This window comes from Phodopus roborovskii, unplaced genomic scaffold (genome assembly GCF_943737965.1).
Source record: "Phodopus roborovskii unplaced genomic scaffold, PHOROB, whole genome shotgun sequence".
NCBI classification, from domain to species: Eukaryota; Metazoa; Chordata; class Mammalia; order Rodentia; family Cricetidae; genus Phodopus; species Phodopus roborovskii.
Genome location: NW_026126436.1, coordinates 3,116,477 through 3,132,059, shown reverse-complemented (window position 1 = coordinate 3,132,059; position 15,583 = coordinate 3,116,477). Strand labels below are relative to the sequence as shown.

At 38.6% G+C, this 15,583-nt stretch overlaps 1 protein-coding gene across 1 annotated transcript in view; it reads right to left on the bottom strand.

Annotated features, from left to right (window-relative positions):
• Mdn1 (midasin AAA ATPase 1) overlaps positions 1–15,583 on the bottom strand; it is a 134,037-nt gene that overhangs the window by 67,692 nt on the left and 50,762 nt on the right. Inside the window, exons 28-40 of the mRNA XM_051187490.1 lie at positions 14,380–14,514; positions 14,163–14,301; positions 13,496–13,634; positions 13,115–13,242; positions 10,552–10,696; positions 8,004–8,133; positions 6,925–7,143; positions 6,051–6,248; positions 4,920–5,128; positions 3,968–4,090; positions 2,677–2,874; positions 1,385–1,492; positions 853–1,041 (exon numbers count right to left, since the gene is read on the bottom strand). Of these exons, the coding sequence (XP_051043447.1) occupies positions 853–1,041; positions 1,385–1,492; positions 2,677–2,874; positions 3,968–4,090; positions 4,920–5,128; positions 6,051–6,248; positions 6,925–7,143; positions 8,004–8,133; positions 10,552–10,696; positions 13,115–13,242; positions 13,496–13,634; positions 14,163–14,301; positions 14,380–14,514 (2,060 nt within the window). The remainder of the gene's footprint in view (positions 1–852; positions 1,042–1,384; positions 1,493–2,676; positions 2,875–3,967; positions 4,091–4,919; positions 5,129–6,050; positions 6,249–6,924; positions 7,144–8,003; positions 8,134–10,551; positions 10,697–13,114; positions 13,243–13,495; positions 13,635–14,162; positions 14,302–14,379; positions 14,515–15,583) is intronic.

Sequence of the window (15,583 nt, the reverse complement as noted above, 5' to 3'; positions counted from 1 at the left end):
CTTCCCCAATAATTCCTCTTTAAACAGTGAGATTGAGTAGAAAACAAAAGCAGATAAAGTACAGGGCACCTAAACTGGGCCCACCCTGTCAACTGCTTCTGTTTCCTCTCAGACTCCAAGACTGACAGTACTTCCTGCACATGTGTTGAGAGATTTCATGTGTAAGACTCTAATCTACCACAAACCCAAATGGACAAGAACAGGGTACAGCGAAGCACACCTGGAGTCTTGGCAGGGGAGGCTGAGGTGGGAAGATCACATAAATCCAGACATTTGTGATCAGCTTGGACAACATAGTAAAATCTCAGAGAGCAAAAGCACAGACAACTCTTAAATGTAAGCTAGAACCCTAGTGTCAAGTTCTTACAAAGGTGGATTTATAGCCCACTTAAGATACAAAATATCTTCTCTTGTTGGGTGAAAAACAAAACAGAAAAAAAGAAAAGGAAAAACAAAACAAAAAAAATTACCTTCTCTTTATATCTACTTATGCTTTCTAGATAAAATACATTATATTTTGACACCTAATTAAGAACCTAACAAGGAAACACCCAGGAATACCCTTGTTTGATCTTAGAAAAATAACTGAAAACCAAGCTCTTTATTATTGGAGGGCAATCTACATCATGCTAGAAATATGAACCAGGCAAATCCTGGCAATTCTGGTCTAAGGTTTGTGACTATGTATAGACAGAGAAGCAAATCATCTAGATGCAAAACTGTGCTAGGACTGCTTCATATGTCCTAGCAATGTCTGAATTGCTAAGGGCTTTGGTGTTTGATGAGATTATTCTATCTTTAGAAGGAACTAGTTTTTAGAAAGAAAGACAAATGAAGAAGTGTGAGACTCACTTTTTCTTTGTCCTCTTTGGTTCTCATTCTTTCACCATAAACTAGAAACACATGCTGACTAGGATCATAGCAGCCAGGAGATTGATCAACCAGCATCAACTGACACCAGCGGAAAAGGTCTCGGAGGTTGAATTCCCAGGGTCCTCCTTTTTGCCCCCATTTCTTCTCAACAGTCACTTCATGATCAATCTAGAAATAAAACATCCTTATTGAAAATCATATCCTATCAGACACTGCACTATATACTAACAATAAATATGTTACATATACACATGGAATCTAAAATGGAATAGGTTTGATTCAAATGATTCCTCCTAACCTAAACTTCTAAATGCCAAGAAGATCCATCCTTAAAGCACCACTGCTATGCCCCACAAAGTAGGAAGGATATAGCCATCAAAAGGGTAGCTCATATTCCACTACAAATTTGCAGAACACTCTAAATTTCTTTCATCAGAATGGTAATTTGATAGTCTTGTTCTGAGGAAATGATGGTTTTAAAAGAGTAAGGAAAACACAAGTTGGTACTTACATGGTTATTGAAAGCTACCATTTTCTTAACAATACTTTTGTCAATGGCTGGGAACAAAGTACTGGCAATGAACTCCATGTCAACTACAGTAAGGGGATCTACAAAGACCTGTAAGACACAAACATCACTAGAAAAATGACACCCCTACCATGCCATGTGCTAGTTCTACTTAATACTAAAGAACAATAATTGAGCTTTAGAAATTCCTTACAATGAAAAACTATAGTTCCAAAATATAGACTTTAAGCTTTATTTAGTAAGTTAAAGAGACCCATGCAATTCACTTTTAAATTGCATTTGTTTTCAACAATTGCCTACAAGTACTCTTAAATACTTCAGATCAAGATAGGATGAACATGTTATAAAATTCAGCCAACTCTATGTGTGACAATTTTCATAATAAACATTCTTTTTTAAAAGTGAATTTTAGTATTGTATTGCGTTAGTGTTTTGCCTACATGCATGTATGTTTATCATATTTGTGCTTGGTGCCTGTTGAGGTCAGAAGAAGGTGTCAGATCCCCTGGGACTGAGATGGTTGTGAGCAGCCATGCTGGGAATCAAACCAGGGTCCTCTCCAAGAGCAATAACTGCTCTTAACTGCTGAGTCACCTCTCCAGCACAATAAACATTATTAAATGATACTCAGAAAATTCTTAACTATCGGCGAACAGGATATTAGAGACAACATCTACAGGCACTTTCCAAATCTTAATGAAACTGAAAAAATACCAACTAAAATAAGCATTATATAAACATATCCCTTTACAAAAACAAATAACATTTTTGATATTTCTAATGATAGATGAAGGGTTACTGGTTTTTATTTGTACAATTTTTTTTTCTTTTTCTTTTTCTTTTTTTTTTTTTTTTTTGTGACAGGGTCTCACTGTGTAGCCCTGGTTGTCCTGGAACTCACTATGTAGACTAGGTTAACCTTGAACTCAAAGATTCACCTCCCTCTGCTTTCCTAGTACTGGGATTAAAGGAGTGTGACATTATGCACATCTCATGGCAATTTTCTATTCTCAAATTTTAATTCTGAAACACACTACTTTCATTACAAAACCCGTAAAAGTTCACCACTTGAAATCATTGTGACTAGCCTCTATGCCAGAGCGTATTTTCGAAGTCCTTTTAAGGGCAGTAATCTCGCTGTCTTCTAAATGGCAACAAACCAAGGTATCCAGGTCACAGTACACACAGGAAAAAGATAGGGAAGGAGTGCCTCTATTACATACATGGTGGATATGCTAACATCAACTGGTTACTAGGGCAGCAGGGAATCTTACCTGAGTGAATCTGTTAAGGAAAGACTTAGGCAAGCCCTTCCTTCCGCCTCCTTGTCTAAATGGATTCTGACAACCAAATATCCTGGTCTTTTCATGCTTAACTTGAAAACTCATGCCTAGCTCTGGTACATAGATTTCTCCTCGATGATCAAAACAAGCATTGAGGCCTTCTAGTACGGACTGAGAAGCCAGGTTAAGCTATTTGGGAGAGAAAATACAAATATCTGTCTCACTATTTCAGTTTATAACCACAACAAAAGACAAGCAAATAATTATGGGCAGTAAAGTAAAATAGGTTTTCTTGATTGAAGTCAGAGAAACTCAAATTTTATTTCTCATATATTGTAAAAGATTTGGGGTAGGCATAAATTTTATTATATAATTTAAATGTAACTGTATAAATATGCATAAATATAAAGCCTGTATATGGCTCCAATTTCTTTCAGATTTATCTATTTTATGTGCATTAGTGCTTTACTAGCATGTATGTATGTGTGCACATGAGTCCCTGGTGCCAATTGATGTTCAGAAGAAGCTCCTGGATCCCTTGGAACTGGAGTTATAAATGGCTGGGAACCACTAATGTGATATGGAAAACTGAACGGCAGTTCTCTAAACCACCAAATCTACCCCAATATAAGTTTTTAAGTAACATAAGGAGATATACAGGCTAAACTTAACTTATCTTTGAACACATTTAATTACATGGATAATGAACTTCCACTCTCAGTAATAACACGCTCAAATACTGAACATAATCCTCAAATGGGTTTCAAAGTTGTGATGTAACAACACAAAAGGGTCTATAGAATTAACTTTCACCAATAGTTTTGTGATCACAGACATAAACAATAAAAAGAACTAACTAAACTAAATTCAGGCCTTCAGATTCTGAGTCAGAGCTCATGGATATGAGACATGAGTGGTCTTAGATAACACTGAAAAAGTCGAAGAATGCACATCAATAAAATGTAATCATGTGAGTTATTTCTACCAGAACCTCATCATGTCTTACAAGCATGGCTAAATCCTCTGTATATTCCCAAACAGAAAGTTGCTCTAAGTTGGTATCCAAATTCAGAATGTCCCGCAGACCCTGGATGTAAGCTTTAATACAGCCATTGTGGCCTTTAGCTTAAATCTAAGCTTTCTCTTTTGCTGATCTGCCCACCTCTAGAACCATGGGTATCTGCCCTGAACAGCAGGCAGCAAATCAGTTAACTGATTCTTACAGAAACCTCCCTTTGTCAGCTAGGACCATCTGGGACCCCATCTTGGTCCTGATGCTCACCTCATCCAACACGACCCAATGGCCTGCTTTCAAAGCTGCCAGCAAGGGCCCATCACACCATGCAAACTCTCCACCTTTGCCACCCTCAACAGGTAGATCTGCTCCAAACAGATCAGTTATGTCCTGTAACAAAAGGTCACACCATTATCAAACAAAAAAACAAAAACAGGAGAGAAAAACAAATCTAGTAGAACCTAAATCTGCAATGATAAATGCTTGGATGGACATCATACAATATTCCCCAAACCTCCTTTTTTTCTTTTTCTGTCGTGTCCCAACCATTTGGGATTTTCTTCCAGGAGTCTAAACATGCCCTAAGAATCTCCTAATCAAAATGCACCAAGTATCAACTTCCTTGAACACATGTTCAGACCATTAGTTCTTCTTGGAGATTAATTGGTGAGCTTTACACAAACATTGGCAAAAGCAGTACCAATGCCAGCCACCTTGCTCCCAGACCCTGATCAACGTTTCATCTCTCTCCCACATGTTCATAAGACTTTTAAAAAGTTACTTTATAACCAGGCAGTGGTGGCACATGCCTTTAATCCCAGCAGTCTGGAGGCAGACCCAGGTGTATCTCTGTGAGTTCGAGAATAGCCTGTTCTACAGAGGGAGTTCCAGGACAGGTTCCAAGTTACTTTACTTCTAAGATTTTTTTTTTTTTTTTTTTTTTTTTTGGAAAAGAAAAAAAAAAAATACATTAACATACAGAAATGAGTAGTCCTTTGTCAAAAGAAAATTGGAATTAAAACACCTAAATAAAAAATATTTTAGGTGGTGCTGGCCATGAAGAGCGCAGAAGATTTAGTTTGCATGTTTCTCTGATACTTATCACCTCAAGACAAGGTTTTGGTGCTGAGAGTTCTGACTGCCCATCAGGAATCTTTATAAGTAGACAGACAATTCTACCTCTCTTTACTAATTGGCATTTTAGGCTACTTAAGCTTACCGTCTGTTCTGACAAGTTGATTCTAACCAGGGTATTTCCTGAAGCCTTTGCTAATGCAGCCACCAAACTTGTCTTGCCAACACCAGGTGAACCCTCCAGGAGAATGGGTTTGTTCAGTTTAGCAGCTCTTAATAGCCTTTGGGCATTCATGGCTGTGGTGCCTGCACTGAAGGCATAGTCAGCAATACTGTGCTCATTCAGGATAGGTCCTTAAGAAAAGAACAGAAGTGAGACATAAGCTGAGTACAATGAAATCCTGTATACCTCTCAATCCAAGGTTATCTATTCATCAGGAAGGGTACCATCAGTGAGTACTACTATAGTGAACATGTTATCACCGCCCACCGATTCTCCCAGTTTTGGATCTATAAAATGCCTTAAATAAATTTTGAAGCCCAAAACATACTTTCCTCAATCGTGTCTAATACAAACTATACCACAAATACAGGGCTAGCTGGTGACACTTCTTTAACAAACTAGACTTTAAATACTACACATCTTTAGTACAATCCATCATTTTGAATAGGTTATTTCTTTAACTATCACTGTAAGTGTGCTCAATAATTATTACTCACAGAGGAACAGGCTAAACAACAGATGACCCTTACATGGAAGCAACAGTCATAAATATTAAAAGAGTTAAAGGAGATGTGTAATCATGCCAGAGACCCTGGGTCCAATCCTAACATCACAAAATTAATAAACAAACATTTGGCAGAGGCAATTTAATGAGAGGGAGAGGCAGGATCAGAAGTGAAATCTATTGTTCCTTACACGTCATTTCTCATTTAACCATTAATTCATCTATAGAACTTGACCAACAGATATTTTCTAAGTCTCTGTACAACTGCCAGATCATAAGGCAGATGCTAAGAGAGGAAGACTGAGGAAAACTATCAGCTATGAAGGATTCACAAACACGTTTTTGTAAAAAAGAATAGAGTTTATAGTTAAGATGCATTATAAGACAACAGGGCTATGTAGTTCATTTTATGGGCTTGCTAGCTTTAGTGGGGTTTAGAACCTTACATGAAAAATAATCCTGAGTAATACACACAAAACTAAGTCCCAACACAAGTGTTTTTATAAGCCACAGGAGGGGAATAATCACTGATTTAAAACCACTCTTACCTCTTGGTATAAAGAATGGGTGTACTCCCCAAAGGTCATCTACATCAGTGAATTCTTTGGGTTTGAGTCTATCATAGATCATCAATTCATCTTTCTGACATTCTGTCAGTTTGACTACCTTGGAAAGTTTCTTTATTAGGAATTTCAGACATTCTTCACGAGCCAAGAGGGCAGTACCAAACCCAGAGGAAGTGATCCCTATAAGAGAGGGAGCAGTACCATCAAACCCACTGTGATCAGGGAGAGCTTAGACCTTTTCTGAGGAAAAGGACCTCAGCAGAGGCTAAATACAGCTTTCAATTAAAAAGCAACCCAGAAGAAAAAGGAAGAATGTACATGGAACATCCTTCCCCAATTTATGCACCATCAATAAAGCAGCTTTTTTAGGGATGAACTGACATCACCCAATCACAAAGTGATCTGGAGGCAATATATAGCACAAATAGCCATTTGGTTCTTCAATTTACTTTGTGTGTGTGTGTGTGTGTGTGTGTGTGTGTGTGTGTGTGTGTGTGTGTGTGTGTTTGGCTGAGGGGGATGTGTACATGTACCACAGCACATGAACAGAGGTCAGAGGGCAACTTGTGGGAGTTAGTTCTTTCCTTCTACAATATGGTTCAAACTTAGTTCATTACTCTTGGTGATAAATACCTTTATGCTCTGAGCGTTCTCACTGGCTGATCAATTTATTTAGGACCTCGTTTACCTTTGAAAATTGTCACCCTTTTCAAAGAGTATGAGGAGGAATGGAGGCATTCTAGGTGTTAAAAATATCCAATTAAAGTGATTCTAAAAATATATAATGTGATTTGCTTCCTTTCCCCACTCTCCTCTATCTTGACAAGCCCACTGTCCCCACCAAGAGAAAACATACCAGAACCTATTCCGTCTATATACACCAGGCAGGCAGCATGGACAAAAGATGTCACAGTAGAGATGGTCTGTAATCTTTTCACAGCAGCTTCCTCCGCCATTGAGTTCATGAAGTTAACCCAAGACAAAATATCTCTGATACTGACCACACACTTTCGTCCAAACTCCTGGTGGGTCAGCCAGTCAATGAAATCCAGCATCACCTCAGCTATGCCAGCCCCTTAGAATGAAGCAGAAGGAACTGTTTTCTATGAAACATCCCAGAACACTGGGGAGGCAAGACCTCTGCTTTTTAGTTTACATGAAAACTTTTGTGAATGTGCATCTGTTAGTATTTTTTTCTACTGTAATGGGTAATGCCATCTTTTTAGTGGCATTAGTTTAGCTCTTTCATTTATCTGTGTGGTTTTCTAGTCTAGGCATTAATCCAATTGGTAAATGGAGTGAGGCTTCACACAAATTTGTCTCATGATTCAAATTGAATGGCTGTTCTTACAAAAACTTATCATAAATAATTGAAATTAAAGATTATCCTTATGACACATAAAAATGAATATTTAAATACAAACTTGTCATAGTAGTAACGATTAAAATGACTAGGGATATGGCTCAGAGGTTAAAGGGCTTGGCACCCAAACCTACTATCAGATTCCCGATGCCAATGAAAATGATGGGTAGGCAAGGTATCCTCCCTATAATTTCAGTCTCAGACGATAAAGGAGATTCCCCTGAGTGAGCTGGCAAGAATAATCATATTGGTGTACTATGGAGTTGACTGGAAGACCCTGCCTCAATGGATAAGGTAGAACAATGGAAGACAAGTCTGTCTCCATATGTACATGTAAACTATGCATGCATGCATACATACATACATACACAAACAATCTATGAAAACTGAAAGAGAAAAAAATTGGGAAGACTTTCAAAGAAGATAGGTAAATACTGTATTTCCCACAGATGTACTAGATCCCTATTTCTGACTCTCATTTTTATAACACACTGACTATATATACAATTAATTTTCCATACTCTCAAAACACCCCCCTTCCAAACCATCACCAGCACAACCTGCAAACTCACCTTTATGACCTATTCTGCCCAGAGATAATCCTGGACGAAGATTATGATTTATTATTTGAATTAAGTCTTCACGCCTTGTGCTTTGAGGGCACCATATTTCTGTAAACCGGTTTCTTAAGGCAGGAGACAGCTGTAAGAAACACAATGGTTAAAAGCTTCTGAAGTAAAGAACTAGTCCTCTGAAAATATTAGCAGTGACTCCAGCAAATACTAGATGCCTGTTTTATTCTCTCTGCTAGTAGATATATTTAGTGAGTAGTTTAATGGCTCCCCACACACGCTTCTTCAACATTCATCTCTATGTTTCCCTCATGTTGGCATTATGAACCCGGTTTACTGATGCTTTGCAGAATCTTAAGGCCTTAGGGGGCAAGTGGTGGCAATGATAGAACTCCAGTACCAGTCAATCCCTTAACTGTCATTCAGGTATACAACTTCCCACAGAGAAGTGCTGTCTTGCGTAAAAGAGGAAAACATCACTTATATGGCTCAAAGTGAGAGAGAATAAAGAGGCATGCATCTCACCTCCAAACAACAAAAATTTGTTTGCTCTTGCAGACAGCTTCTGCTATTATCTATATTCTACTTTCCCTTTTCAAACTCAGAACCACTGATGGCAGAAGTCTGCAGTGTTACAGGTGCAGAGTTAATTCATTTGTCACCAACTTCTTAGTAACCATCACCTGGACTATTACTCAGTGATCAAGAACAATGTTTGTACCAAGGAACAGCTCACCTAGGTTCATGTTTCTCACACTCACACTGCCCCTCCAGATGATCAAACGTCTTTAGTACTTGATCTATTAAGCTTTCCTTGCTCTATTAGAGACACAAAAGCCAAAGGTAGCTTCCTCCTCAGCAGAAGATAGCAACTTTGTGTTAAAGTATAAGCTAACCTGGGAGGCAAGTTAACATTAACAATCTTTTTGCTGTTGTTATTTGGGAGGAGGGGTGTTATAAAATATTACAATTCTTTCCCATAATAAAGCCTGTGGTCTCTAAAAGATTACCATAAGTTGCTCACATAGTAAAAGCATGACAGTTTAGTTCACAGCACACCAAAGTCTTATATCTGAGGAGCAGTGTATCAGGCAGTGTCCATTTATCAGGGTTAGGGTCATGGTGCAAGATGTCAAGAGTTGCCAGAAATACTTTGGATCAGTATGTATTGATTTTGAATTAATGTTTAGTCTTTACACATTCAGAAACCCTTTACTATTGCCAAATTTTTCATGATCTCCACTCCTCCCCCATATTCACTGGCTTTTTTTTTTAAAGTTTTTTCGAGACAGGGTTTCTCTATGTAACTGACTGTCCTGGAACTCACTTTGCAGACCAAGCTGGCCTCAAACTCACTGAGATCTATCTGCCTCTGCCTCCCAAGTGCTGGGAGGGGGTGGGTGCACACTGTCTGGCTACACAATTCTTTATGTGGTGACAAGCCAGTTTAAGAACCTGAGCTCATCATATACAATATAATTCCTGCAGAAAAGTACTGATGCTGATCTAGCCCTGGCAGTGACACTAAATGGGTCTGAGGGTTCTTGATAGAGCACCCTACACTTATTAAGAGTTGCCATTTTCAAATGTTTGTGTGTGGTGTGCAACCCATGTGTTCGTGTATTCTTTATATGTGGGAATGAACATAAAAAAATCTTGAGACCGATCTCTAAAGCACAGCGACTTTCTTTCTCTTATGCTACTAAAAAAAAAAAAAAAAAAAAAAAAACTATGGTCACATTTTAGACACCCAACAAGTTATTAAAGAGTTATAACGCTTCACTGAAGATCATTTCCGTTTTCTTATACATGACAAGGCACAAAATGCTGCACTTCTCATCAAATAGCTCCTTGAACTTTTTGAAATCACAGGATTGTTGGTTCTTCCCTGATGCTAACAACAACCTTCTGAGGAGAAGGAAATGTTCTTACAATGTTGGGTGATTCACATTACTGGTAATAGAAAAAACATAAACATGCTCTATCTAGAAACCTATGTGCCCAAGTTGGCTTCAAGATTGTTATAGACCTATCTCCAAGATGCCTCTGAGATTCCAGGCATGCACTACCATAGCTAACACTGCTGGGACATATATTTGACACTTTGCAGTCACTCATAAGACCACTCTAGCATTTAAGGAAGCAAAGTTCTGTCTTTGCATGGTGGCACATGTACAGGAGGCTGAGGCAGCAAGTTCAGGAACTTGGTTAAGCAGACTCTATCTCATAAGCACACATGGAGACTGAAAGAGTCTTTCAAAGCAAGGTATAAACCAGAATAGTTAACTGCCACAGACTGAGAGCAACTCACAGTAACAAGTCAGTGAAGAGAGAAATTCATGACTTCTTGGGGATAGAGAGGAAGAATGAAGAATACAGAAATGTCTATATGGTTTTTCAATAATAATGAAACATATTTTTATGAATTTATAATGTACCACTGAATTGTTAACCACTATATAAATGTAGCACAACATCCCACATTTATGGATGTCCGTAAGCTGAAGCAAAAACTAAACCAAAATTCTACTACAGAAAGCAATTTTACCTCTTTTTTCCCAAAGTCGCCCCCGGGGTTCATGGTCGCTAAGATCCGGAAATGTTTCCCAGCAGTCAAGAGCTCTACTTCACTGTCCTTATCTTCTGGGCTGCCCTTCTCAGCCAATACCAGAGACTTTTCCACTTCAAGGACACTAAAAGAAAAATTAGGGAAAAAAAAATTAGAGAAGGCTTATACACTGTATTGTATGTCAACATTTAGTGGTGTCCCATCATAAGTTGTCTACATAATGGAGTCTAATGATATAGCCTCTTGTGCCTGATTGCAGGGATTACATGTATGTACGTGTACACACACACACACACACACACACACACACACACACACACACGAGTATGTGTGTGTATGTAGGCCTTTCTGTTTTACAACATAGACAACTTCTGGGTGTTGGCTCTTTCCTTTTCACCAAACTGGTTCACAGGGACCTTTACCCAGAGCCATTTCTGAGACTAGGAACATACTTTTGATAAAAATCAAACCAATTTCTTTCTTTACATTGCCTACTAATGTACTATCACGAAAACACGTCTTTTTTCATTAATTTATTTTTACATTCTGATCCCAGTCCCCCCACCCATCTGCACCTTGGAGAGGATAAGGCCTCTCCTAGGAAGTCTACTAAGTCTGTCCCATCATCTAGTTGAGGCAGGACCAAGGCACCTCTCTACCTGCAAAACCCCTGGGTCCAGCTGGGCAAGGTATCCATATAGAATGGGCTCCACTAAGTCAGTTTGTGCATTAGTGTTAGATCTTGGACCCACTATCAGTGGCCTCATACACTGTCTTAGTCACACAACTGTCACTTATATAAAGGGAGTCTTGTTTGGTCTTATGCAGATTCCCCACTTGTCAGACCTAATTCAGTGATCTCTCACTAGCTCTGGTCAGCTAATTCTGTGGGTTTCCCCATCATGGTCTTGACATCAATGACAGCTTATGTTGGAAAAAGATATGGAGAAAGGGGAACACTCCTCCATTGCTGGTAGAAGTACAAACTTGTACAGTTGCTGTGGAAATCAGTATGGCAATACCTCAGAAAATTAGGGATCAACCTACCTCAAGACCCTGGAATACCACTGCTGGGCGTATACCCAAAGGAGATACATTCACACCAAAAGGATATTCGCTCAACTATGTTCACAGCAACATTATTTGTAATAGCCAGATACTGGAAACAACCTACATGCCCCTCAACTGAACAATGGATAAAGAAAATGTGGTACATTTACACAATGGTAAGAAACAATTACATCCTAAAATTTGCAGGTAAATGTAAAGAACTAGAAAAAAACAAAACATCCTGATGAGGTAATCCAAAAGCAGAAAGACAATTATATTATGTACTCACTCATAAGTGGATACGAGACATAAAGCAAAAGATAATCCAGCCTATAATCCACAACCCCAGAGAACCTAGAACCCTTTTCCAGAAACAAATAGAAGCAGCTGCAGAAATCCACAACTAACCAATGGGCCAAGGTCCTGGAGTATAATCAAAAGGAGGGAGGAGCGATAATATGGACAGCAAATGTCTTAAATGCAATGGTTCACTGTTACCCCATTTATATAATACCCCTAAAGTAGAAATAACAAAAATACCAACAAATAGTGAAGTGGTGAATAAAATGCCAAACATCCAATGCTGTTACTAATAAAAAGAAACACAGAATACATAGTGTGATATGGACAAACTTCAAAACATTAATGCAGAGCTGTGTGGATAGGATGGCTCATACTGGTAATCCCAGCACTCAGGGAATTCAGGGAAGAGGATTGGTGACAGATTGATGGCAGTCTGCGCTATAAAGTGTCTTTCAGTTTTCAGTTCAACAGGTTAGGGAGACAGCTCAGTTGATACAGGGCTTGATGCACAAAAATAGGGACATGAGTTTGGATTCATGGGACATGCTGCAAGAGTATAGTCAAACTGATGAGCTCCAGGATCAATGAAAGACAGTCTAAAAAATAAGTGAAGAATAAATGAGGAAGACACGCAAATGCTGACTGCTGACATACACACTGATGTTCACATGAACGAACACAGTCACATAAAGCAAGTATTAACTACATAAGGTAGACTATGATGACTGAAAAATCTCAGTAAGTTCACTAAATACTGAACTGTAGTTATAAACATGGTACCTTTGAAGATACACAATACCCCAATGAGAGAAAATTTGATATCAATATATCAGGACTAATATTGGTCTGAGGTTGAGGAAATGCCTTGCAGTTATCAAATTTAGGATTCTAACACTAGCTTCATTTAAAATATTAAGTAATAAATATAAGCATAAACTCTGCTTTTAAAAAATCATTGTAACCCAAACATTTGGTTTTAGCTCTATCACCTCACACTGATTGTTTCTGATTGAGGGAAAAAGTAAAACAACAAACAAAACAACCATCTAATCTCCAAAGCCAAAAACAACACCAACTCCTATACATTCCATCATTTCCTATCTACTAAGTATAGAGAATTAATAAACATGAGACACTAAAACCAGGTCAAAAATTTCATCAGTAAAGAGAAGCCCCTCACTTATGTTACCTGTTTAGTCTTTCCAGGACAGAGTCATCAGCCAATGAGATCTCATCTAAGAGAAAAAAGCTGTCTTCCTTCATGGCCAGAACCAGTGGACCATCATGCCACTCAAACAGTTTTGTGTTCATTTCTTCCTATGGTTTGGAAAAGAAGCAGGAGGAATAAAATACACTCATAGGTAGATGTCTGAGGTAAAATCCACATTCATCAAGAAGCAAAGGTCTAAGACAGGGTCAAAAATTTATAAAGATAACCTATAGACTAATATAGGCATGCACATATTCATAAATCTGAACTAGGTCTTCCCTTAAGAATACAATTACATGAACTTAGCAAATCACAGTTCTTTAAATAAATAAACATATCAATACTTGCTACTAGACAAACCTTGTCATTTGGCTTCTGTCTCACTGGCCTTAAGCCCCCCAGAAAGTCTGATGTCTCCATGTTTAAGTGGCAGTTGACCGAGTATAGTTTCCGATTTGCCAAGGCTGCAAACATTTGGCAGATGGTAGTTTTCCCACACCTGCGAAAATATACACCACATTAGTAAGTAGCATATGTTCCAACTACATAGCCACAGGCATTGTATCAGCAAGGTTGCGGGACCCCTGCAACCCAGGCTCGCATTGTTCCTCTGTAGAACATCAGTGCCCTCCCAAATCCTTTGTACAGTAGGCCAAAAACTACAAATACCTCATTCTATTAGATCTACCAACAGCAATCAAGGGAGAGGAAGAAGCACAATCCTTATAGATTCTCCAAGAAATACTAGCAACCTCTCTCCACACCTACTGGCTACATTAAAAATAATAAATAGATAAAAATAGTTCCCAATGACATAACAGGAGAAAACACTTGCTCCCATATGCAAAGGGTTTACTATGAAGATAAATAACAGATCTTGTTTTCAAAGAAAAAGGAGGAGGAAAAAGAAAGAAGACAACGGAGAGAAAGAATGCAAAAAGGAACTCCTAAGTACTTCCCCCACTCCTGCAGATATAACCCAACCCCAGGACAGTAACCTGGGAATTCTCAACAAGCAGAGTTTTACCCAGTATCTCCAACCAGCAACACAGGTTCACCAAATTCCAGCGCCCTGTCCACCAGCACTGCCAGTCTCCGCATGTCTTCAGTCCACACTACATGGCTGAACTTGGACTCCAATAGACTTGAGTGGGTAGATGATTTACCTATCAAAACAGAATAAAACTGTAGGCTCCAAGGAACACAATTTTATTGATGTGCCTATGATGTTTGGGTCTACTCACCCAGTAACTTCAGAACATTTTCTTTGGAAAAGAGAGACTGAGGACACAATTTTTTCTTGAAATGTTTTTCAAGAACTTCTTGAATGACATCAGCTTCCTCTTGCTTCCTGACTCTGCCTGCCAGAAGCATGAAACCTAAAGGTTGAAATGAAGGGACAACTAAGTATCTGGTAGTAATAGTGAAGAATGTTGAAAACATGAAGTAAAAGTTAACTTTTACTCGATGCTGCTGGAGCAGGGATCTCAAGAACCACCTTATGAAACTAGAAGAGCCTAATATAGCAACCACATGCTAAAGCCATGCCCCAACAATGTGATTATCACGTATTTCAAACACAAATGAGCAAGTGTATGTACCAAAAGATATACATAAATGTTCAGAGCAGCTATCTTCATAACAGTCCAATTAAATGATCCAAATGTCTAGGAGTAAGAGTTATTGCCTTATGATGGGTTGCCACATAGTTTTAAAGAAAAAAGAGGATTGGTTCCTCTGTACACATAGTCAGAACTAAAGTGTACACACTCTAGGATTCTATGTAGGTAAAGCTCATGAGAAAATCAGGAGTGGTTATCTCCACTTACAAGAGAAAGAAATCACATCATGGCACAAGCCTGTAATCTTTTGAAAGGTGAGTCAGATGAGTTTAGGCCAGTCCGGCTACAGCAAGTCCCAAGACCTACGGACTACATGAGTCCCTTCCTCAAACAAACCCACGAAGGAAGCTTTTGAGATTTGGAAATATTCTAAATCTCAGTGTAAGGATACATACAGATAAAAATGCTTCATCGTGTGTTACTACTTTGAAACAAAAGCATAAAAATATGTAAACTATCACCTCCAGGCTCATTATGCACCCAGGCTAGCTTCAAACTTCTAATCCTCTTGCTTCAGTCTCTGTGCCAGGATACAGCATACTGGTATTACCAAGGTCCACAAGAGCATCATAATTAATAGACTGTAAACTGCCACCACCTTTAACCAATAGAGCTTCCAGGAGTGTCCAGCCATTGTGCTAAACTGGTAGGCCTAATATCATCTTGCCCACCTTGGTTTGTCCTTTCTCCAGGTCGTCCTCTACTACAATCTACCTTATTATTTCAAAAGTAAAAGACCTGATTGATAAACATTTTTTGACAAGATTCAAAACCACTCTTAAGTAGCAGAAGCTTTTTGCTGACAGGGCACTGTGTGGTCAATCAC